Source organism: Carassius auratus, unplaced genomic scaffold (assembly GCF_003368295.1).
Source record: "Carassius auratus strain Wakin unplaced genomic scaffold, ASM336829v1 scaf_tig00007751, whole genome shotgun sequence".
NCBI classification, from domain to species: Eukaryota; Metazoa; Chordata; class Actinopteri; order Cypriniformes; family Cyprinidae; genus Carassius; species Carassius auratus.
In genome coordinates, this window is record NW_020523875.1 from 12,802 (window position 1) to 38,468 (window position 25,667).

Sequence of the window (25,667 nt, forward strand, 5' to 3'; positions counted from 1 at the left end):
TTTATATAACTTACATATTATTAACAATACATGTTTGATAACACAAGTATTCACAACCAAAAAAAAAGATTTGTAAGCAGTATATTTTTTACCATTAAATATATTGTTATGTGGTCTATATTGTTATCTATAGCAGTAATTCCTGATAACAGGTACAAATTAATATGTAAAAATTTGGTTACACTTGTAGTAAAATACAGAGGTAGATGTTTAAGTTTTTTCTATTTATTTCTCTCTTCTTTACACCAAAACAATGTCAGATAGACTGGGCACAATCCTGAAACTTTCAATGCTTCCTCTTTAAAAGGAGTTAGTCTGTAAATTTGTTTTTCATTTACAGTATAATCAACTTTTGGTTTAAAAGGGAATCACTTTAATAGGTTAATTATTTTTATTCAGTGATATTAATAATAAAACTACATGTACTTTATGAGCTATTTCTGGTTTGCTGTTGATGTAGGGGTACGTGACACTAAATGTAAAACAAAAAGGTGAGAAATAGCACTAATCTGTAATAAAGAATCTAATATTCTGAGTTACCAGATGATGGCGCTGTGCCCCTATGACTAGACGTAAGTTGTCAGAAAGTTTGAATCTGCGCTGTTACTATCACTGAATGAAATACTTAAGGGAACATAATTCTGATTTTTGAATTCTGACCGTTTTACAGTCAGTGAAATACCAGATTGTCGAGCCTTTACAACTTTTTTCATTCGGACCTTTAATTAAAAAAAATATTTATCTCAACCAATCAGTTGAGTTGTTCAGAAAAAGGTAAACCTTACAACACAGGGCGGGTACTCCAATAAAAAAGAAATAACCTTGTAACGTTAGTTTTTAAAACATAACCTTAGAGGTTTATGTTCACAAAAACGTCTAATAATCAACGTCTAATGATCAACGTTATTATTTAAATTATATATAGAGAGAGTGAGATTTAGTCCTTTCTGTTACTTTTCTTTTAAGAGTAACAGATTACCTCGGTATTGTTTCATCGACGTCATGAACTGCGAGAACGAGATGTAAATATAAAAAAAAAAAGAAAAGAAAAAAAGTCACGTGACGCGCGCGAGAATTGTCGCTGAAGTGAACGCGCATCGCAAGTGCACCTACACACAGAGACACTTCTGTTGTGAGAGCAGGAGTAATGGAACAAATTAACAACCGAACGGTAAGTTGTGTTATCATTGCTGTTTCTATTATTATTAACGATGGTATTTAACACTTTTTGAAGTCTAATGCCTCGTGCTTAAATTCAAAGTCATGTTTTTGTTGATTTGTACGGTCGTATGCTTTATTTTTCCAGTTCCTAAGTATGTGTTATGGCGATAAGTGAAGAGGTTATTTCGCCACATTATTGCCATTCATTGATTCAAATTCACTGGTTTTTGTTTGCCGCTCCAGACTGTATTTCAGCACCACGGAGAGCTCAGAAGACAGCGAATGCTTCAAACTAATTCATTTTTCTCTTAACTTCTTGCTTAAATTAACAATCACATAGATCAAATAATGTACAACTGCTAAGAAAAGAACCACATCAACCATATAGCACGTGTCTATGCGCTATGTATTTCTCTGTTATGTTAAATAACTGTTGGTGGTTTTTCACGGATCCATCTAAAAAATTCATTTTACAAGTTTGTCCAACAATTTTGTGTTAGAAAAATACGGAGTTTTCTTCCTAGTTGGAAAACTGAATATATGTACGTCAACTGTTTAAAAAATGTATCATAGCTCTTTTTAAGTCAGAGCAAAACCAATCAATGGAGAAACATAAATAGTGTGTCTATGTATTAATACAAACTCTGCATTTCGAGCATAAAGGTGAGTATGAAGGATCAATCTTATTAAATATACATGGGGTTCTGTCTTCATACAGTGGGTTTCTATCAGTCAATTGCATCTGAAAGTAGTATAAATTATGGATAGACATCAATAACAATCCCCAAATCCCTTGGCTTGCAATGATTTCCCCAAGTGATCTGTAAAAGTGTAAGTTATAGCCCTCAGACCCTGTAAACTGAAGGAAACAGCACAATATGTTTTATGATATAATTTTATTATATTTTATGATATAATGGCTCTTACTTGTGGAATTTTTTGTATTTATCTCTCTAAACTGATTTTAAAGAAATTAATAATTCATTTACATTAATGAAAGGAGGTTAAAGAGGCCATGTAAATATTCAGTGGCTGCAAATCTGCATCATATCATTATATTCCAGGTCTCTGTGTTGTGCAGAATCTCTGATGTTTTGATTCTGAATGAATACAGAAATCAGAATCAATACATATTTTAAGATTTACATGCTCTCTGTTTCTAACAGGTCATTGTTAATGAGGCATCTCCTTACTGAGATCTACGAAGCACACGAACTTCTTCATGTGCATTTCAACTTTGTTTTCCTCCTGATCTCGAGATATTTCGAGGAAGGCAGAAAAATCCTCAGACTTTAGAATAAGACGTTGCCCTGGCGACAGCTCATCCTTATCACGACTCTCACAAATATGCACCTCTGTGATTCAGTGGGAGGTTGATGATCTCCAAGGATATTGTTCTGAAGATTTCTGCTTCTTGTGACTCTTTCAGATGCCCCGAGGAACCTACCAGTATTTGACACTCTGATCTGAGGGGGTCGAGGAAATGGGGATTTTACATTTTCTGGTGTTTGTGCTGCTCGGAGACAGATTGGGTCCTACACGTTCGGACATTTTAGCGAAGGCCCAGGCCAGCGAGCGACGTGTCTTGGCACACATTCCCGGTGACATCATTATCGGGGCTCTTTTCTCTGTCCATCATCAGCCACCAGCCGATAAGGTTCACGAACGCAAGTGCGGTGCTGTACGTGAGCAGTATGGCATTCAGCGGGTGGAGGCCATGATGCACACCTTGGACCGCATCAACGCGGACCCGCACATCCTACCCAACGTCACACTGGGCTGCGAGATCAGAGACTCCTGCTGGCATTCAGCTGTGGCGCTGGAGCAGAGCATCGAGTTCATCCGTGACACTCTAGTCTCAGCCGAGGAGGAAGAAGGCATGTCTAAGTGTTCAACTGAAGATGGAGTGACTCCCATGAAAGGGAAGAAGCCCATTGTGGGGCTGATCGGGCCCGGATCCAGTTCTGTGGCCATCCAGGTTCAGAACCTCCTTCAGCTCTTCAACATTCCCCAGATTGCATATTCGGCAACCAGTATGGATCTCAGCGATAAGTCTTTGTACAAGTACTTTATGAGGGTGGTGCCCTCTGACGCCCAGCAGGCCAGAGCGATGGTGGACATCGTCAAAAGATACAACTGGACCTACGTATCTGCCATTCACACTGAAGGTATGTGTTTTCTCCACGCAGGGAAACATATTTCATTCATGGTTATTGTGAGATTTTTTTTTTTTTACAGTTAGTAGAGAAAAGTTTAGTAAAAGAACAAAATCTTCCATGAAACTCATTATCATTCTTTTCTTTTGAGCAGAATTCTTTTTTTTTCTTCTTCTCATTAGTATTTCACAAAAGTCTTCCAGTGAGAAAAGCCGATCTCCACAAGCACATAACACTATTTTTAAAGTGGTAAATATTCCACGTTCTCAAAGTGAGGGATTTTCCAGAGGGATTTTATTAGGTGATAATGTATCATTCTGTCTGTAGCGGTTCACCTTTATCTTGGCCTAAACAGTGAAATCTCTTTATTATTCATAGAGGGAAATGTCAAACTTTTGAAGGAGTCCTCATAAAGAGTTTACGTCTCTGATGCAGTATATGCCACGTGTAGTCAAGATGCCATCTGCTAATCATTTTTTTTGTACTTGTTTATTAAATTACACTTGGTGACAAAAAATGTAACACCATTTAAACTGCATTAAGTCAGACTTTATATCTAGAATGTGCATAGCAATGTTATTTTAGTACCACTGAGATATTATTATTGTTCTTATTAGTATGTAAGGTTTTTATATTTCTCTTTTTTTTTCGTTTTAGCGGTTGTGCTGTGTTTTTGTTATTTAGTTTTAAAAACATTTAAATATATAGTTTTTATTTCAGTTTTAGTTATTTTGTTATATCAATATATTTTGCCCACCCCAGTTTTCACCCACATACAGAACAAGGACCTGTGAAATACTCCATGTTGATTCATCTACTTGCATATTCTGTAGCTCTATTTGCATCATATCATGATTTGACATTTGACATTTGTGTGCTCATTTGTGAGCTCTATTGATAAAAAAAAGCCAAATGCTTGTAATCACATTTGATTTGACATGGGTTTAACCAGCTTCTCAATCAACATGCTAAACACCAATGGAGAAAAGAGTTTTTGCCTAGTTATGAAAATTGCCAGTGAAATTGCTAAAGAAGAATGTTAAAGGGATAGTTCACTCAAAAATGTAAAATCTGTGATTAATTACTCACCCTCATGTCATCCGAGAGCTCTCTGACCCTCCCATAGACAGCAAGGCTCCTCGCATGATCAACATCCAGAAACGTAGCAAAGAGATCAGTAAAATAACAAACGTTTCCTTTCAAACAAAGACCATTCAGATGATGTGTCAAGCAGCATCATACCTTTCTGCAGATTTGTCTGTCTATTGTTTCATCATGTTCAAGAGTGTCTTTGATGTTTGAAAACACCCCCATGATGCTTTGCATACAGCATACACAGAGTGAATGGTTAATAGACATGCTCATGTATTGTGTTGCTGCTGTGCTTTTGTTCTGGCCTTTTTTGGCCTCATGACAGACCATAGATCAAACAGAAATCATTGGCTTAAAGGGAAGCATGATGATCATTTACATCTTTAGCTCTGTTTTCAGTGTCTGTTAATGAATTTTCCCGTTTGAGTGAACACACTGTTTAAAGATTTTCGCTTGTGTAGCGTCTGTCTCTCTGTAGGAGCAAAAGAGACAGTCGAGGTCATCAAAAGTTCTCCGTTATTATGTGCAGAGGTCATTTTACCCACATTTGTTGTTGCTTCTTGTTACCGACCTATTGAATTGCAGGGACCACTTGTTTTCTGCCTTTTATCATCGAAATGCCAGTAAAATATTATGTAACTCAAATTTTTTTTTATTATATATCCATTTTTATCTGAGACAGAAGGTTCTAGTGAAGTCTGTGCACAGCAAGGGAATTAATTCACAGAACTGGCACAGAGGAATGGAGTGAAAGATTTGAAGGTCCTCCCTGAGGAGAGAGATTAGAGATTTGGAAGTGCACTTCTCAAATCACAGAGATTAAGAATGAGATGCATTTGATAGTCAAATTTTTGCATAGGATATGCTCTTAGGTTTGATTAATTACCCCTTGATTATTTACACAATGTCAATAAAAAAACAGGATGCTAAATTCAGTAAATATTGCTCAGTAAAAGCTTTATTTTTTATTTTTATTTGTTTATTTTTCTATTTTTTCACATTTTGATATCATCATACTGATTTCTGCCATTTTAGCAAAGAGTTCAGGATGTTCTAGAGTAAGACAAAGCACAAAACATCACAGAATCCATCAAATTCATAGCTATTTCTTAATGATAATTGTTTTTTGTTTTTCCATCAAAAGTGATCAGAACAATAATAAATGGAGGGTGATGTCATAAATATGCATCTGTTAGTTAACAGATTACAAAATAATATTCAAAGTTAGACAACTGTTACAAAACAATATTTAAAGTAGTTTAAGTGTTACAGTAATACTACAGTAATACAGTAATCACATTTTATCTGGCTAAGATTTCTTATGCTTACCAATGCTGCATTTGTTTGGTTAAAAAAAACTGTAAAAACAGTGATAGTATAAAATTTGATTAGAATTTAAAGTAAAGGCTTTATTTTTTTTATATATTTTCAGCACCGTTACCTCACTCTTTATTGTCACGTGATCTTTCAGAAATCATTTTAATAATATACAGTCGTATAAATTATTAAAATATTGAGACTATATGATGGGTACATGAAAATGCACTGCATACCAGGAATGATCAATATCAATATCAATTTCTGCTGCATTTTTAGCAAAAGCCCTCCATATTTTTTTTTTGGGGGGGGGGGGGGGGTGCAGTTCCTCAGATCTCTCATGTCAGGATGAACAGCAGTGGACATTTCTCACCTTGTAGACCTGGGGATAAGTGTTTTCCCCTGGGACATGATGGTGACGGGGTGTCAATGACCTTACAGTTAACAAATAATCTCTTCCCAATTTAAACCTGAAACCTCTGTTTAAATCCTCATAATCTCGGGTGTAAGTAAGATATCAGGCATTGATTTGGAAAAACGTGAAAGTAGACTGAAGGTGAAATGGATATGAAATGAAGGTGTTTGTTTCTTCTTTATCGAGACAACACATCTTTGCAATTCTAGAAATGAATGTGAAATGAAGGTGTTTGTTTGTTCTTTATCAAGACAAGACATCTTTGCAATTGTGTCACATCCGTACCTCATGAAATGTGTGAAGGCTGGGAACATTCCTCACACAAAAGTAGGTGACCTGATTTTTATGTAAATTGGGGGAGTTTACCCCTGACGCTTTGTGAAAAAGGGGCACCATGGCCTGTTTTTCATTAGTTTTTCTAAGCATGAAAAAGTGAAATCAATCTTTATTTTTTACTGAATGTATCCAAGAAGCAAAGCACAAACCATGGACACTTTTATGGAATATAAAAAATCCAATATAAAAAATCTAGAACAAGGATAAAAAAGTGCTACAGAATTAAAGCCTTATCGAACAGATAGGTTTTTAATTTAGACTAAATGGCCACAGTTGAAGCCATTCTATTAAAAAGTACAGGGTCATTTCATGATAAATCAAAATTTGCTTGAAATTAGTGTTCAATCTCCTATAACGGATGTTTAACTACTTTTATAAATCAGTCAAAATCGTTCAATCTCTCAATTTTCAGGGAACTACGGTGAGAGTGGAATGGAGGCTTTCAAAGACATGGCAGCGAAGGACGGCATCTGTATCGCTCACTCTGACAAGATCTACAGCAATGCTGGAGAACAGAGTTTTGACCGTCTTCTCGATAAGCTCAGGAGCCACCTGCCCAAAGCTCGAGTGGTGGCGTGCTTCTGCGAGGGCATGACCGTACGTGGCATCCTCATGGCCATGAGACGGCGCCGCCTAGTTGGAGAGTTTCTGTTGGTTGGCAGGTGAGTTACCCAAAAACATGGACTCTATGCACATGGATTTATATTATTGCTGGACATTTCTTATATAAAAAAAAAAAAAAAAATCCTGAAATTGTGCCTGTGAGCTGTGGCAAGCACTTTAGGCAGGTTTAGAAAACAACAAATCTTGTTTTGTTTCTCTCTCTCTCTCTCTCTCTCTCTCTCTCTCTCAAAGTGTAAGTGTTGTAAGCTTACTGTACATCTATAACACTTGCTTCTGCAGAAAAAAACAACAACTATGCAGCATACTTGGGAATTATTTTAGAGGAGACAGAATTGCCACGTTTTACTCCAGTGACCAGTTCTCAAGAGTATAATTTGTTTTGTGTATATATTTTTATTTTATTTATTTTATATTCTGTTTAGATGCATATACCATAGACTTATGACTATTCAATTAATATATGTGTATTATAATGCTACATGTACTGCGTTAGGCTAACCAAGACTTGTCATTTGCACTTACATATTGTTGCTCTTTTGTAAGTTTTTATTGGTTCAATTGTCCTCATTTGTAAGTCGCTTTGGATAAAAGCTTCTGCTAAATGACTAATTAATTGTATTAGTAAATGATACTAAAAATAACATTTATCACTATCACTAAATGTAATATTTTTCTATGCAGTTTCCCACTGTCGTTAAAGGTATTAGGTAGGATTAAGGATGTAGAACATGGTCATGCAGAATATGTGCTTTATAAGTATTAATAAACAGCAAATATGTTGATAATAGGTATGCTAATAAGCAACTAGTTTAATTAATCATTTGTATAAAATGATGCACATATGAGAACTTACCCTGACCACATATTAAGAACCTTAAGGTAAACTTACACTGTATTTGTGTTTGGGCTGTTGATTCAAACATTATTGAGGTGAGTTGTACCTCATAGTGTGACACAGGGGCGTCGCTAGGCCCTTTTTAGGGGGGCTTCAGCCCCCCTAAACTTATGCCCAGCCCCCCTAAAAATTATTTGATTAATTAATTAGTGATCGCTTCAGTCCCCTTTAAAAAGTCATTTGAGACGGTGGCAAGCTGCATCAAGTTCCGGCTCCTCCCCTTATCTGAGTCTGCATGGATTCAGCGCGTTTTTCAATCCACAGGGGCGCCGAGCAGAGCGAACATCAGAGAGTACAAGGTGCGCGTGTGGTGTGTGTGTTCTCGCATCCAATAGGCTACCAGTACGTCTTCGCTGCGTTCACTTTCAGCCTTTATCACAGTGTGACAGATGTTTTCTTCCAAAAAAAATGAAGCGATTAACACCCATGAAAACATACTTTAGAAAACGATCATGATTTATTTTAAATTACTTTTTGAAATTGAAAACATATTATTGTGTATTTCGGCATTACATTATGCAGCCATGCAAAATAAATTATTAACGACACACATCATTGTCTGAAAGTACTAAATGGCACAGAGAGAGAAACATCATGTGGAGTTATTTTGTTTTCTATTATTAAACATAATTTTGTATTAAGTAATAATTAATCATTAGTGTATCATGATACATATATTAGAGTAAGAGTAAAGGGATCTGTGATTTTTTTTTTTTTTTTTAAGTAATTGATTTATAGAAGTGGCAAATTGATAATTATGTTATTTTTAATAAATATAAATAAATATAGAACAGATTAAACATATTGCCAATAGACAATTACATTAATACATGTTTTGTCTATATTCTTAATGAATATTAGCTGGTTAGTTAAATGATTTGAAATGAAATAAATGTTCAGGGGCTGACTTGATGTATAACCAACCGTATTGTTGATTATAAAGGCTAAAAAGCTAAAAATTAATAATAATAATAATAATAATAATAATAATAATAAAATATAATAATTTATATTTCATTGTAGATGGATATACAACTTTTTTTTTTTGTCGTGCGGGAGTAGGTCTGCAAATGAGCAAAAGTCAGGTGAGAATAGAACAGACAGCCTCACACACACACACACAATACCACTGTGTTCCCAAGATTCATTGCCAATTTCCACGTACATTTCATAAGAAAAAGCAGTGGTATCATCAAAGGATAAACATGAATGTCCCAATACTGAATCAGGAAGTCTTTATTGTAAAAAATAAAATAAAAAAATCTACATTCCCAATTCATTTTTTTACAGTTTTTTTTTACAGTGTTGTATATGGCTCAGTCAGTACTCCTACTCCCATATATGAAATACAGGGAATACAATGGTGTAGTGGATTGCAATAAGGTTAGTAGTATACAACCCTACCCTAATAGTAAAATAATATTTTTTAATCATAACCTTTTTGGGGGCTGAGCCCCCCTAAAATCAAAATCTTAGAATCGCCCCTGGTGTGACAACCAGCCCCAGTCACCCATGTCTTCTGTATCTTTTAACTGCATGTTATCTTGTGTTCAATTAGTGTTTAGAGAGAGGGCCACATCATCAGCCAATTCTGTAGCCATTTCAAAGATCCCATTTGAATGTCCACCCACGCCTGTTGATCATCATCTGCATCTCTTTGCTTGCATGTGTGTGTGAGAGCGAGACAAAATCAGGATGGATCAAAACATGGAAGCAAGGCTCATCTTTCTGTCTGTTATCACAACGAATGTTGCCATCACCATCATTGTCATCACCATCACAGTCATCCACTGCTGAAGCCAGGTATGTGATCTATGTTCATTTCAGTGATAGACACTTGATTCTGCAATGCTAGATCGGATTTTACAGATGGTAAAATAGAAATGGTCTCTTAAACACTCTTACACGCATCAACTTTACCATTTGCTACTCCTCCCATCTAAGAAAGACATCAGAAAAGCGTCAGCTGTTTGTGAAAATAGACTAATTCACCATTCAATGACTGACAAAAAAGATAATTGTATATGACACATCCTGAGAGAATAATATTTGAAGAGTTGGATTTGGCATCAGCATCTTGAAAAATGTGCACGTGCTATTCATAGTGTCAAATGAAGAAAGAAATGATTCTTCCCATTTTTAATCTCCTGGAGTGTGGCATCTAAATTATCTATTTTTATCTTTACCCCCGATTCAGTTCTGGCTGTTCCATTAATAAATCGCTTGTGGATATTACAGACTGAGATAATGTATTATGTCTTTGAGATATTAAACTAAGAATAATCCCTCCAATTTCTGCTTCTGTTCAGGAGCTCTTCAGTTGGATAATTAGATGTTCGCTCATTGGTGGACGTGAGGACTGTTTTATAAACTCATGGATCTGAAGTTTGTAATTTTTGTAAAGTAAAAATTCTTTCTCTTATATGAGTTTTATTTACAGAGACAAACATATGGCAAATAAATAGCATTTGTTGGTGTAAATCTGATATTATTTTCTGTGCTTAATACAGCAGCTTCCATGTGTGTGTCATTCCTCTGTGGGCTAATTGTTAACAGATTAAAACTTTTTTGTGTTGATTCCAAAACATGAAATGCCCACACTGATGTATAAAGCATAAAAACTTTTCCTTATTAATTAATTAATTTGAATTTAAAATTGAATAAAAAAATAAATAAAAATAAAAATAAAGTTTTGGGATGAAATGTTTGGGAGAAAACATTTGTTTTTACTTTTGTTTTTTAAAGCATGAGATGTTAATATTTCTTCTTTTCTAAAGAAACTTTTTTTTTTGTGAGGTTTTGATTTTTATCCATTGCAATTTATGAAGTGCACTCTTTAAATGATTTTTGGGGTATATTTCCAGTGCCCAAACGAACTTCATTATTTTGAGATCAGCTCTATTAAATGAGATGACATTAAACTGCGTGCATCTGGAAAATCTTTGTTTTGGTGAAGTTTTACAGGCTTGTTGATTTGCTCTGTGGTAGGGGCCTATATTTTGCTTATTTATGTAGTTTCTGAATATTTGAAGAGGATCTATTTCAGAAAATGGTGTCATGGTCTTTATTCTGGGCCTCTGGGCATTCCACACAGCCTGGATGTGCTGAGAGAAGATGCCATGTTTATGGGGGTGCCAGTGTGTGTGTGTGTGTGTGCGTGGGTGAGGAGTATTTGTGTGTGCATGAGTGGATGATCGAGTTTGTGTGTGTGTGTGTGTGTGTGTGTGTGTGTGTTTGCTTGATGAGGTGTCAGACACCAGCTCCAGGGAAGGTAGACGAATGTTGTTTTAATTTTTTAATTTTTTTGGTCCAGTGAGAATATGGCCACTGTGTCTCTGTTCCAGTTTCTTGATCTCTATGTGGCTAAAAGTGATAGAGTGTCTCAAAAAAATTGTAAAAAAATCTAAGTACTTTCTTCTGATTTATAATATATTTTATTTAAACTTTCAAATGCCAAAATATATTACAAAATGTACTTCAAGGGGTTTCTGTTTTTTTTTTTTTTTCTTAAAAGGTTGCACAGCCAGTGGTTGATTTGTAAGCAAACATCAAGGCATTGAATTTCAGGGTTTTTTAATCTTACATTAGCAAACACAATTGGCAATGTTTATAGATTTTGACATATATTTACATTGAAAAAAAATCTATATAGGAATTATTTTCTTTTTTTTTTTTCTTTTTTTTTGCCATGCGTTACTGCAGTAAAAGTTGCTCCTTATAAAAAATATTGTTACCAACGGTTGTTTGTCAACATCCACTCTCAGCAGCCTATTCACAGCCATGGAAACAGTGATGTGCAGGCTCCTCTGTCTCTGAACGACTTTCAATTATTTACTAATGAGAAGTTTGCAGACTGTGGCCAGCCATCTGTCTCTACTAGTGAGTGTGAGGACAGTATTGTATTGTGTTGTATTATGTGTCACAATGTTTATCAGTGAAGTGTGCACAAGAGCTGATCCATTGCTGATGAGGGCTGATCTGACTCCCCCCACCAGGAATGGATAAAAATGTAACTTAATTTAATTGTCATTTTTACCTGCAGCTTCTTTGCAGTGTTTGTTGTGTGTAAATATTATTCAGCTTCCCACATAAATGAAAGCGCGAGTTATTCCTCTGTGGGCTAATTGTTAACAGGTTAAAACTGTGATGCGTGTCGATTCTAAAACGTGAAAAGCCCACACACACATTTTTTTGTGAAAATGTAATAACAATGCATATTAACTTTTATTTTTAATTATCACTTAATCCAGATTAAGTGTTTTAATGCTGTAAAAGCTGATCACATCTGGTTGAAATAAAAAAGTTACACTTTGCAATAAGGTACCATTATTTATCTTTAATAAAGTTAATTCACAGACACACAACTGCAGATTTCTCTCATATAACATTAGGAAGATCAGGGCCTTTCTTTCTGAACATGCTACACAACTTGTCTTCAATGAGCCAAACTAAAAAGCTATTTCTATTCTATCTATTTGTTTTCTTGTTATTTTGTTAAAAAACAAAAACACAAAAACAAACAAACAACAACAACAAAATTAACCCTCTGAGTTATTCATTCTTTTTCTATTCTATCTACTTGTTTTCTTTTACATTTTTCTGAATTTTTTTTTTATTTGACCCTCTAACACTAGCTCTGTATATTCTATCTCTTTTGTCAATTATTTTTATTTATAATAAAAAATCTGGCTATGTGTGCATTAGACTGTGTCACAATACTTATATTGTTGCTGTTTTGTTGGTTTGTTGCAACATATTTGTTTCAATGTTTATTCATGTTTGTTAACAGTTTATGAAATTACAACTGTTCATTGTTAGTTGATGTTATTTGATATTTGATATTGATATTTTAACAGGTACAACTTTTTAGATTTTAATAGTAAATGAAAGAATTAACCTTGACTAAGTTTTTAACTTAATATTTAACTATTATAACAGCTGAAACTCTCTTTTAGTGCTCTCATACAAAGACCAAGCGATAAATTTCCTACTTGTTGGTTAATATAGGCACCAAAATAATATCAAATGCATATCGCAAATATTCCCCTTACCGTAATTTTGCAATATGTTTTAATGTGCTGCAGAATACTGTCAGACATCTTTTTTTAAAGGCAGTGGCGCCTTTGCTTTGGCATTTTTGTCTTTTTTTGAGCAGCAGCAGTGGGCAGAAGGAGGCTGACCTGCTGGGGTCAGTGTGTGGGTTTACTGAGCTGAGCTCTTTTCCATGAGATGATTCAAGCTTCTACTAACATGCTCCTTCTATGCTATTGCTTTTGCCTCCAAGGACAAGTTATGAAAGCCTCTCCTCACCTACCATGAGAACAAAAATGATACCTCCCACACACTGCTGAGTTGTGTAACATTTAGCGCTATGAGTTTAGGAAGTGTTCGAGAACATATAGATGGAGTGGACGCTGCAGTTTATTTTTTTGTGTTTGTATGAAAAAGGTATTAAGGAGACGTCAAGACTCGTCTGTTGTCATCCAGAGATATCTTTGATGCTTAATTGCGAAGCCTTGTAGCACAAACATCTCATGGTGAGGTTTATCACGAGTCTGTCACTGTACTGTCGATTTGAAATACTGGCCAGCTGTGTCCTCAAGACCTAATTCTTAGAGGAACCTGGTCATAACTACTGGGTTTTGCCTGTTATGTGGGTCACTTTGGACTGGGAGGCTCCCAGACTGTCTCTCAAGGGAGTTTGTTCTATTAAAAAAAGCCATTCATTACTCACTTGTCTCTTGCACCCTTTGCAGCGATGGTTGGGCAGACCGCTATGATGTCACTGACGGCTTCCAGAGGGAGGCAGCGGGGGGAATTACTATCAAGCTGCAGTCTGCTTACGTCACGTGGTTTGATGATTACTATCTGAACCTGCAGCCGGATACGAACCTCCGAGATCCCTGGTTCCCTGAGTTCTGGCAGCACCGCTTCCAGTGCCGGCTGAAGGGGTATCCTCAAGAGAGCACCAAATACAACAAGACCTGCACCAGTGAGTGCAAGATGATCTCACATGATATCCCATGTCACCCACAGCTTACACGAGTTTAGGGCAGTTTATCCGGATGTCCGTCTTTTCATCTGTTCATGTTTACATTCATTTGTTCTTCCAATACTTTGTCTCTTTTTTTATCCATCCATCCATTGGTCAGTCTTTAATTCCATCATTCAGTCTATTTATTCATCCAAATGTCTTTCATACCATCAATTTATCTGTTCATTCAGGTACTCATAATTCATCTTGCCATCCATTTGTCTTTCCACTTCTTCATCTATTTGTCCATCTCCCCATTTATTGAACCATCTAATAATGTATCTATAAATCAACAAAAATGTAATCAAAAGAATTGCATAATATCAGAGAATAGCCCCTAAATGAGGATAAAATCATTACTGCAGCAGATGACAGCACTGAATAGATAACACAGAAAAAGGCTTAAAAGGAACTCAATATATTGTTTGTTCTGTTGCTTGTTTTTACTACAAATCTCATAGAGAAAGAGTCGCTCCGACACCAGTATGCTCAGGACACGAAGATGGGCTTTGTGATCAATGCCATCTACTCAATGGCTTACGGACTGCACGCCATGCAGAAGTCTCTGTGTCCCGGTTACGCCGGTCTGTGTGAAGCCATGTGGCCGATTGATGGAGGTAAACTCTTAGAATTCCTCATGAGGACAAACTTCACTGGTGTCTCGGGAGAACTGGTGCTGTTTGATGAGAATGGAGACTCCCCGGGGAGGTAGGGTTCTTTCATATTCTGCTCCATACACAAGTCAGAATGTGCCTCTAAACTCCCTTTAAAAAGAATGAAAACAGTCTCGTTGATGTCATTGTGATTTTCAAAAATATCTTCCTTTAGACTGAATGACTTTATGAGCAAAACATGAATTACCCTGGGTTAACCGTTTCACACCCGTAACAGTGAATGTGCGTGTGTTTTTCTAGGTATGAAATCATGAACTTCAAACAGATGAGTGAGGAGGACTATAGCTACATCCACGTGGGCAGCTGGGACAACAGGGGGCTGAAGATGGATGACGAGGAGATTTGGGCCAACAGCAGTGCCATCATCAGATCAGTGTGCAGTGATCCTTGTGAAAAAGCTCAGATAAAGGTGAAAAAAAGGAATCATTTTCAACATGGAATTAAGCTATTTTCTGTGAATGTGTGAGATTTCCGGTGCATTAGCTGCTGTAGGGAAGAAAAAAAAACTAGAAGAAAAATAAAGTTCGGTAAACAGTTTGCACTACAAACCAGTGTGTTCATAATTAAGATAATACATTAGTGGGTGACATTCAGCCAAGTTTGGTGACCCATACTCAGAATTTGTGCTCTGCATTTAAACCCATCCGAAGTGCACACACACAGAGCAGTGAACACACACACACACACACACACACACACACACACGGGGCAGTGGGCAGCCATTTATGTTGCGGCGCCCGGGGAGCAGTTGGGGGTTTGATGCCTTGCTCAAGGGAACCTAAGTCATGTTATTGACGGCCCGGGATTCGAACCCACAACCCTAGGGTTAGGAGTCAGACTCTCTAACCACTAGGTCACGACTTCCCCTTGTTCCCACATTAGAGTAATGTGGTAATACACACCAGTTTGCAATATCAAACAGCAAAATAAGCTGTTCTGTACAACTAAAAATAGCTGAAAGCAGATGAAACCTGAAACCAGTCAAATGAAATTTACAAATGGTCACGCCTGCTCCTATGGGAAAAGGCCTTAAACCAAAAGTTTTGATAAAAACAGTTATCTCACACCGTGTATCTTAATGTGGAGAGATGTTTTCAAAGCAATTTCTCATAGTGGATGATACATGATACTGGAAGTCGTGGCCTAATGGTTAGAGGGTTGGACTCCCAATCGAAGGGTTGTGGGTTCTAGTCTCGGGCCGGATGGAATTGTGGGTGGGGGGAGTGCATGAACAGCTCTCTCTCCACCTTCAATACCATGACTTAGGTGCCCTTGAGCAAGGCACCGCAGCATAAATGGCTGCCCATTGCTCTGGGTGTGTGCTCACAGTGTGTGTGTGTGTGCATTTCGGATGGGTTAAATGCAGAGCACAAATTCTGAGTATGGGTCACCATACTTGGCTGAATGTCACTTCACTTTCACTTTCACATGTTTGAAAAAATCCCATTGATTTAGACTCGTACAGAAACCTAAGCCATAGTTAGAGAGCAGATTATCATATAAACTTGGAGGTAGGATGTTAAGCACAAACAACACCTTAGCAACCACATGGCAACCACTCAAAACACCTAAGTAACCACATAGCAATGCACTATAAACCACTTAGAAGATTGTAGCAACCGCATAGCAGTGCACTGCAACCACCCACAACACTTCTATATCTATATCTTACATACCGGTAACTTGACCTCTCTGTTCTGACCACCTCAGGTTATCCGTAAGGGTGAGGTGAGCTGCTGCTGGACCTGCACTCCATGTAAAGAAAACGAGTTTGTGTTTGATGAATACACCTGTCGTATGTGCGAGCTTGGATTCTGGCCTACAGATGACCTCACAGGTGAATTTACATCCACCTTCAGAGCAAAATGTAGTTCTTCTTGTAGTTCATCCAGAAGTCATAACCACTGTTTACCCATGGTTCTAAACTTCTTAGAGCAGCCACATAAGCTTGTCATCTCATACAGCAGTGTATGATATAAGTATCTGGGTCACTGAATAGCATAGGAGACCCATTTATCTCTTAGAGCGTTATTTGAAAATCTGGACCATGGCAACTTAATGCCAAAAACAGAGATTTGGACTTGGCGGGGGTCCCCATCAGAATGTTCCAGAATTGCTGTCAAGCGTAAGCCCTGAAGCAGCAGTCTCTCAGCATGTAGTGCACTACTGAGAGCCAAGGCCACTCTGCTGTTCACGCAAGAGCCTTAATGCCAATTTTCGACATTTAGTAGCAGGTGGTTTTGAGTTTGACTACCTGCAAATCTTTTTTTAATTTAGTAGTTTTTGGATTTTATTTTGGTGTTTACAGCATTTATGCACTGTACAAAGACTCAGAGATGGTGCACTTTTAGTCCCAACAGTTAAAATATCCAATCACCTTATTTAAGTTTAAATCATGCTAAAAACTGTTTTTTTTTTTTGTTTTTTCAATTATGTGCATATGCTAATACTCACATTGAAGAGCAAACAGTAACACTTTATAATAATCTCCAATATTTTAACATTAGTTAATGCATTAGATATCATGAAGTATCAATAAGCAACATTAGTAATATGATCTTACTAAATGTAAACATTACTCTAGATCAGGGTTTCCAAAATTGGGATTAATGAAAAGCTGACAAATCATGAAATAATTAAAATGGAGTTTAAAATGAATAATTTACTTTCTTATGTTCTAAATATAATTTGTTTTTCCAGCATGTCATATGACCATTAACAATATCAGATTACTGTGAACATGCAAATATGTTACATTATTGAAATATTAACTTAATTTAGGGAGTACTTAAAGAAAATATCTGAGGTCAAAGGTGTTAGCCTAACAAAAAGTTTGGGAATCCCTGATCGAACTAATTTTTCTGATTGACGAATTGAAACTTATTTGTAAAATGTTAACATTTATACTTGAATATGAGCATTAATGCATGTGCTTTAGCTAGACCAGCCTCAAAAATTTATTTTTTAGTGCTCAAAAATCACAGCTTATGGTGCAGCTGGTATCATATTTTATTCCTGATTGAAACATATAACTGAAGTGTAATGTTGACAAACATTTACAGAGATTTCAAAGCATGATTAAAAATAGCTGTCCAGTGACATTACAAAAGATTGCTGCCAAGTACGCCCACTTGCCCTAAAGGCACTTTGACAAAAGCCTTTGACCTCACTTTCCAGAGTAGCTCTTGGTGTTGCTAGTTTTTGAATCTGACCTGTAAAAACCAAACCTTCAGTGTCATCTGACCAGTCTCATTAAAAGTTCTCCAAATCAAGATTCAGCTTCATCCTCATTCACTGCCTGCTGATGCAAATTGCACATGCTAAATATATCAGCGCTTGTTGTCAGCCTCTAATGCATAATGCATGGCGCTTGGTTGAACGGATGGTTTTGTTTGTTTTTGTACATTTTCTTTTTGTATTTTTTTTTTATAAGTTGCACAGTAATTCTGCATAATGATGGATGTTCTCTGTACGTGGGCACTATACAGAGTAGCTAAATTATGATAAATATTTTTTGCACTGCACATAGATCTTAATGTGGTATGATTGCAACCCCTTAAGTGGAAACATTCCTGGGGCAACTCACAGTAATGCCTTATTTCTAGGGCTCTTGAGTGATTCAGTTTTTTAATCTGGTTAATTACATGATTAATGTAATTAATTGCAAATTAATCGCACATCAAATTTGACTGAGAATTTGTTTCTCCTAAAAATCATTTAAATTCATTTTAAATATTGAAATATGAAATTATATATAGGAGACTAAAAGCACCATTTTTTTTTTTTTTTTTTTAATGGGTTAGTCATTCAGGGACCCATCCAGTCTTTATGGATTGTGGATTCATTCAGTATTGAAACTGTTGTGTATTGCTGAAAAAAATGCAAAACAGTTCTGCTATGGCTTTGTTTAGGGCTAATGCATTTGCTTTTGCAAAACTGAACAAAACAGACAATATTGTGTGTAAAGATATTTAAAGGGGTCATATGATGCTTTTTAAAAGATCATTATTTGGTGTAACAGAATATGCTGGCATGCATAAAGGTCCCGTTTTACGTGCTTTTTTGAAGCTTTGATTTTGTTTACAATGTGCAATATAACATGTGTTCATGTTTCGCGTGTAAAAAACACAGTATTTTTCACACAATTCACCTATCTGTATACCGTTTTTTTCACTGTCATAAAAACGGGCTGATGACTTCCTTGTCCTATGAAGTACCTCCATCAAAAATACGTAACGGGTTCTGATTGGGCCAGCGGTACCTGTGTTGTGATTCGACAGCAGCTGAGAGCAGGCTGCCCTCCTGGTAACATGATTGGGCTAGAACGCACGTGCTGGAGATGTAGTTATAATCACAGGAGCTTTTTTACTGTTGAGTTGGGAACCGAGTTAAACATAAATTGTAACCATTGATCCCTAAGTACAGCGTCCCTGGGAAGCCCAAACAAAGATGATTGGACTCCAAGATAAAAAAAACTGCGTTTCAACGACACGGCGACAAAAACAAACAGCTCTTCCTTCTTCTCCGTCGGAGCGCAACAAGGCCACGCCCCCCTGTTTGTAAATTCATGTGGGCGGTGGTTAGTCAAAAAAACTGTTTTAGTGATGTCATTACTACAGGAACTACAGGGCTGTAGTCCAAACGGGTCGTTTTTTGTAGACAAATTCTGTTAAATATCTCGCTTGGCATTGAACTTTGAGCTTTAGAATTTTACAGACATTATTTATACTCTAACAACAACATTACACACTAACTAAAGTTTAAAACATGGGATCACGAAGAAGGGGACCTTTAAATGTTAAAAAAACATTATTTTTCAAATACTGTACATTATTGTAGGTCCTCTATGCCCCGCCTCTCTCAAAGTCATCTATTTCTACAAAGTCCCTCCTTCCAACAAGCACAGTCTGCTCTGATTAGCCAACTGACCCAATGCATTGTGATTGGCTGAACACCGCACTTGTCAGAAATGTAACACCCCTTTTCATAATCACGAGCTTCATCTTTCAATATAGTTCAAGCGCGAATGAGGAACATGTGACGTGTGACGTGAAAGACACAGTTTATATGTGTTTGCAGTACACAAGCCATCTCTATCTCTCTCTCTCTCTCTCTCTCTCTCTCTTTCTCAAACACACACATACACATGCGCACGTGTGCACACACACGATGTGCAAAACTCTGCATTTAAACACTCAATAGGAAATACTTAAACTAAATACTTAAACTAACAATAAAGCATACTTACAGTACCTGATTCAGAAGTGACAGATTGTCGTAGCAAAATCAGAATTACCTCCTCGAGTCAAGTAAAGTCCATCTAGCTGAGTAAACTTTGCAGTTTTTCGTTTGTTTTACTTTCGTTTGTTATTTTGTTGTCCTACATGTTGGATGTTTTTTGTATAACTGTCTACCACAGACACATGCTTCTGTCGTAGATCACTCTTAGGTTCACGAAAAGGCATTGCTGTTCTGTTGTAAGTACTCTTAAAGATTACAAAATGCATCTACTTTCAGAAAGCCAAATAAATTGCTTTTGCTTTCGTCTAGATACACATATCATCTCCTGACATTGCTGATTCAACACTTACTGCGTTACCACACCTTTGCGTGAACATTTGGGCGGCATTACGCAAATATTTCCACATAGTGACATAGATATGTGGGGGCATGTTTGAATGAGCCGTTTTAGGGGGGCTTAGCAGAGTCTAAACTTTGATAAAGAATATCTCTTTGGATTTGAGACTTTAGTCTTTGCAACTTTACAGATCTTCTTTATGCGCCAAGAGCTTGTAACACTTCAAAGAGAAAGAAAAAATTGAAATCGCATAATATGACCCCTTAAAGGAAAAACATTCTTGCTTGTGTGATATTGCTAAACTACATAAAATGATATAAATATAAGACAAAAACCTATGTGGCCATTTTTGCCCTCATATCTTTTATTTTTGCGACTGTATTCTAATAGCCTACATCATGCAGTCAGTCGTCAACCTGCGTCATGTTCACCACATGATTAACAGCATGCAGTGTAAGATTACATAAAGGTCTGGGACAGGGTGTTGAATGCATTTATAATTGTAATTTTTTTTTTTTTCATAATAAATCGCACACCAAATAAATGTGTTAAATCAACAGCCCTAGTTATTACATTAACCTCTTTTCAAATTCATGTTCCTCAGGCTGTGAGCCAATCCCGGTGCAGTTCCTTCTGTGGGGAGATCCTGAGCCGATCGCCGCTGTGGTCTTCGCTTGCCTCGGCCTGCTCGCCACCATCTTCGTCACTTTAGTCTTCATCAGGTTCCACGACACACCAGTGGTGAAGTCCTCCAGCAGAGAGCTGTGCTTCATCATCCTGGCTGGCATCTGTTTGGGGTACCTGTGTACGTTCTGCCTCATCGCCAAACCGCATGTGGCCTACTGTTACTTGCAGAGGTTAGGAATAGGGCTCTCGCCTGCCATGAGCTACTCAGCTCTGGTCACCAAAACCAATCGCATTGCTCGCATCCTTGCGGGCAGCAAGAAGAAGATCTGCACCAAGAAGCCTCGTTTCATGAGCGCCTGTGCCCAGCTGGTCATCGCCTTTATCCTGATCTTGATTCAGCTGGGCATCATCGTAGCGCTTTTCATCATGGAACCTCCGCAAGTGATCTACGACTATCCGTCCATACGCGAGGTGCACCTCATCTGTAACACTACCACGCTCGGAGTGGTGGCCCCGTTGGGCTACAACGGGCTGCTCATCCTCAGCTGCACCTTTTATGCCTTTAAGACCCGCAACGTCCCCGCCAATTTCAATGAGGCCAAATATATCGCGTTCACCATGTACACCACCTGCATTATCTGGCTGGCTTTCGTGCCAATTTATTTCGGTTCAAACTACAAGATAATCACCATGTGTTTTTCTGTTAGTCTCAGTGCCACCACTGCGCTGTGCTGCATGTTTGTGCCCAAAGTCTACATCATGTTGGCCAAACCTGAGAGGAACGTACGCAGTGCTTTCACCACGTCGACGGTTGTTAGGATGCACGTGGGTGACGGGAAAGCTGCATCAGCCGCTAGCCGGTCTAGCAGCTTGGCTAACCTGTTCAGACGACGATGCTCTGGCACAGACACAGTCAGGTCAGTATGAGGGCAGTGTTATTTTAGTATGCTTTATATGCTTTTCTATTTGTATGATTTGTTTAATAATTTAAAATTAGCTGGTATTTTTATATTTTCAGTTTTAAAATTAATTAAACATTTTTGTTGTTTTCTCATATATAGTTGTCATTTTAATTCTTAATTAAATTAAATTAATTTAATTTATTTCCAGTTGTGCTTTAGCCTAAAACTTCTTTCAGTTAGTTGCTAAAGCGACATTTAGGTTTTCATCTAATATTTATTTTTAATTAATAATTGAATATATTAATATTTAATATATTTATATTTAATTTGATTTCGATATTTATTTATTTATTTATATTATAATATTTATTTTAACATTAATATTTTCTTTTTATATTGTATTTCAGCTTTTTTCTATTACCAAAATTATTTGGGTTTTAGTTAATGATACCTTGTATGAGATGTTACAAAAAATGCTTGGTCATATTTTCAGAATTGAGATTGTTTTCTTCAGCTCTCTAAAGTTGAGGACTGACAACCATTTTTTTTTCTTACTTTTTCTTTTCTTTTTTTTCTTTTTTTATTCTTTGGTTTAATTGGATTCACACTGGATGAATTTAAGAATAATGATGCATGAAATATCAATTATTTTTAATGTCAGTTAAAAAAACATCTGTATTTTTTACCTCTTTATAATAAGATGATGTGCAGTCACTGCTCTCAATTGCAGAAGCCGCCGCTTCTGACGAAATAAATATATAAATAAATAAAGCTCACATTAAATCTGTTTATCTCTTCATAATGCCTGCCAAAGGTTTGCTTTTGAGGATGAAAATGAGTTTAGACTGAAAATGAATCAACTACTCAACTGAGCATATTTTAGAGCACATAAAAAAAGCCAGTATTCCCCTCGAAAGAGAAAAAAAGAGCCCCAACCAATTACCCTGTATGCCTGTGAATCATTCCTGGAGCAACTCCGGAGTTATGCACATTTGGGTCGATGGGTCCCCAGGTGCATTAGGAGAACTGAAGATTTCCTGTCTGACATACAGGATTGGATGAGGGTGGTAACTGCACTTGGAATGGGTGGATTTGGATGTCATATGGCAGGGTCCATTCTCTCTTGCCTTTTTAGCTGTAGGGTTACACACTATCAAGGGCGTAGCAGCAGTAGGGGTAAGATCTCTCTTCACTGTTTTGAAAAAGGTGATTCTGTGGCCTGATTAAATCTATACTAAGTCCATGAATGCAGTCTAAATTTCTGTGTTGGAAAGGCAGATAGTTTCTCAATTGATATATACTGGCATCTTCTTTATAATCATTTACATGACAGTCAAGTCACTTACTATCATCACAGAGGCATTAAACCCTCTATTCATTATTTGTGTTACATAAAACCAGGGGTCACCAAAATCTGTCCTGGAGGGCTGGTGTTCTGCAGAGTTGAACTCCAAACCTAATCAAACACACCTAAACCAGCTAATAAAAGTCTTCCAGGCAGGTGTGTTTGATTAGAGTTGGAGATAAACTTTGTCATTTGTCATTAATCACTTACCCCCCCCCCCCCCCCCCCCATAAAGTTCCAAACCCGTAAAGACTTAATTCGTCTTCGGAACACAATTTAAGGTATTTTGGATGAAAACCGGGAGTCCATCTGCCATCAGTGATTCAACCATAATGTTATGAAGCGACAAGAATACTTTTTGAACACAAAGAAAACAAAAATAACTACTTTATTCAACAATCTCCTCCGTTTCTCTCCACATCACTGTAGCGCCATTTTGGAGATTATGAGCTGAACGCAGGCAGCGTACACTCTTCTGTGTCAGCCTCACCACAAGGTACAAAAATGATTCTCGTCACTTCATAATGTTACAGTTGAATCACTGATGGACTATTCTGACATGTCTTTCATACTTTTCTGGACTTTGACAGTGTAACTTACTTGACAGTCTATGGGACAGTCATAAGTCTCCCGGTGTTCATCCAAAATATCTTACATTGTGTTCCAAAGACGAACAAAGCTCTTACAGGTTTGAAACAACATGGGGTTGATTACTGACAAATTTTTCATTTTGGGATTGAGAATCCCTTTAACATGTGTATTTATGTATAATTAATCAATCATATTTAATACAAAGTGCTGTTTTCTTTCAACAGTTCCAACGGCAAAACAGTAACCTGGGCACAGAATGAGAGAAGTTACAGACCAAACCTGTGGAAGCGGATCTCAATCCACATTAAGAAAAAGGAAGAGGCCAACCAGACTGCCATTATTAAGCCCTTCTCAAAGGGCTGTGATCATCCGCCAGACACAGGGGTGAAGCTGGCATATGACGGGTCTCAGAAAAACCAGCGCTACCCTGTAACCTACTGCCCCCAGAACCCTTCGCCACTGCCAACCGTGTGCCAGCGGCCTTCAATGCAGAGGCGCGAAATGGAAGAGCGTGATGTTGAGCGCACATCAGTAGTGGCTATACCCTCCTACCTGACGGAGCGCTTACAGCACGGCAACCCACCCCAGACCTCCATCATGGATCAGATCAGCTGTGTGGTTAGTAGATTCACGGCCAACATCAGTGAGCTCAACAGTATGATGCTGCCTGGTTCACCGGCAGGAGCAGGTGTAAACGTCGCTGCCGCCACCCCCCCCGCCCCGGTCCCCAGACCCTGCTCTCCTACTTTCCATCTCCACCCGCAAGAAAGGCCGCATCCAAGCACTGTCACCACCTACGCTGACGTGGTGGCCACAGTGAACACCAACCCTCGCTCTGCGGTCGGTATCGCCGGGGGCATCATCGCCGGTGGGAGTAGTAGGGCTTCACCCGCCAGTCTTTTCGAATGCACCTACGACACTTCGTGTGCAGTCAGGAACACTGATTTCGAGGACCTGGGTGTCTTGACACCACCTTCGCCGTTTAGAGACTCCTTCGTGGACTCGATCAGCGAATCTCCCACATCGCCAGCCTCAGAGCTGCCATTGTGTGAACCCTGCTCTCCAATATACGACCAGCTGGTGCTTCGGCACTACAGCCAGAGCTCCTCTTCACTCTGAGAGATTATTTGGAGCACAGGAACGAAACAGAGAGGCAGCTACTGAGATCGTGCATTTGTTTGATTGCAAAACCCAGCTGTAAATGTCAAGGAGTGTAAACTCTTAATATAGAAGCACTCTCTGAAGACATTTTATGGTGCTTGGAATCCAGCCCGTCCTCAAAATCCCAATCTGCGCAGGGGAAGGCACTTCACCAAACTGCTTTTCAGATCATTAAGGATGTACTTGATATGCTTTCGGCACTAGAGCGCTCTGACAAGTTTATGGTCCTTCTTGGCAAGAAGTTACTGATGTTGGTCAGTTGGTGTTCTGCAAGTTTTCCTGGATTTAAAGCCACTAATAACATTCCAACGACGTCAGTCTACACGGGTGTGAAAAACTACAAGACTAACGCTCCAGGATGTCATTTTATCTCTCTTGTTGCCTGTCAGAATGTCTTGCACGGTTCTTCACATACAACAGAAGTGCAAACGGTTGAATGTAGGACCAAATTAAGCCCTTGAGTGGAAAGTAGTTTGTTTAAATATTGGTCATTTTTTGTTATTTTCCTAGTTTAGAGGTTGCATGTTCTGCCACTTCATATAACTTAACATTAATTAAATAATATTTATTATTATATTTTTCATAATAGATCGAATACAAGGGATATGAAAGCAGGTTTATTTAGATATTGAACAAATCTAACACTTTAATATAGACATTATGACTTTCAGATGACTGGGTATATTAATATATTTGAACATGTCCCAGTATTACTTGAAATATTTTATAATAAATCACTTTCATTTGAAATATGGAATT

At 37.6% G+C, this 25,667-nt stretch overlaps 1 protein-coding gene across 2 annotated transcripts; it reads left to right on the plus strand.

Annotated features, from left to right (window-relative positions):
- Nucleotides 1-973: 973 nt before the first annotated feature.
- LOC113071626 (metabotropic glutamate receptor 5-like) lies at nucleotides 974-25,264 on the plus strand. 2 transcript variants are annotated; one of them, XM_026244933.1, is made up of 9 exons: nucleotides 974-1,171; nucleotides 2,328-3,329; nucleotides 6,890-7,139; nucleotides 13,753-13,988; nucleotides 14,492-14,738; nucleotides 14,945-15,113; nucleotides 16,415-16,541; nucleotides 20,887-21,826; nucleotides 23,972-25,264. In XM_026244933.1, exons 2-9 carry the CDS (start codon nucleotides 2,645-2,647, stop codon nucleotides 24,864-24,866), a joined length of 3,549 nt encoding a protein of 1,182 aa, XP_026100718.1. In that variant the 5' UTR covers nucleotides 974-1,171; nucleotides 2,328-2,644; the 3' UTR covers nucleotides 24,867-25,264. The 2 variants fall into 2 exon arrangements, with proteins under 2 accessions (XP_026100718.1, XP_026100717.1); XM_026244932.1 differs by having other exon boundaries at nucleotides 975-1,171; nucleotides 2,591-3,329.
- Nucleotides 25,265-25,667: the final 403 nt, after the last annotated feature.

Excerpts from the sequence above, each read along its gene's own strand:
- LOC113071626 (XM_026244933.1), top strand. The coding sequence starts at position 2,645 with ATGGGGATTTTACATTTTCTGGTGTTTGTGCTGCTCGGAGACAGATTG. Across the intron at positions 15,114-16,414 it reads GTGAAAAAGCTCAGATAAAG|GTTATCCGTAAGGGTGAGGT; the intron begins GTGAAAAAAAGG and ends TGACCACCTCAG. Across the intron at positions 21,827-23,971 it reads TCTGGCACAGACACAGTCAG|TTCCAACGGCAAAACAGTAA; the intron begins GTCAGTATGAGG and ends TTCTTTCAACAG.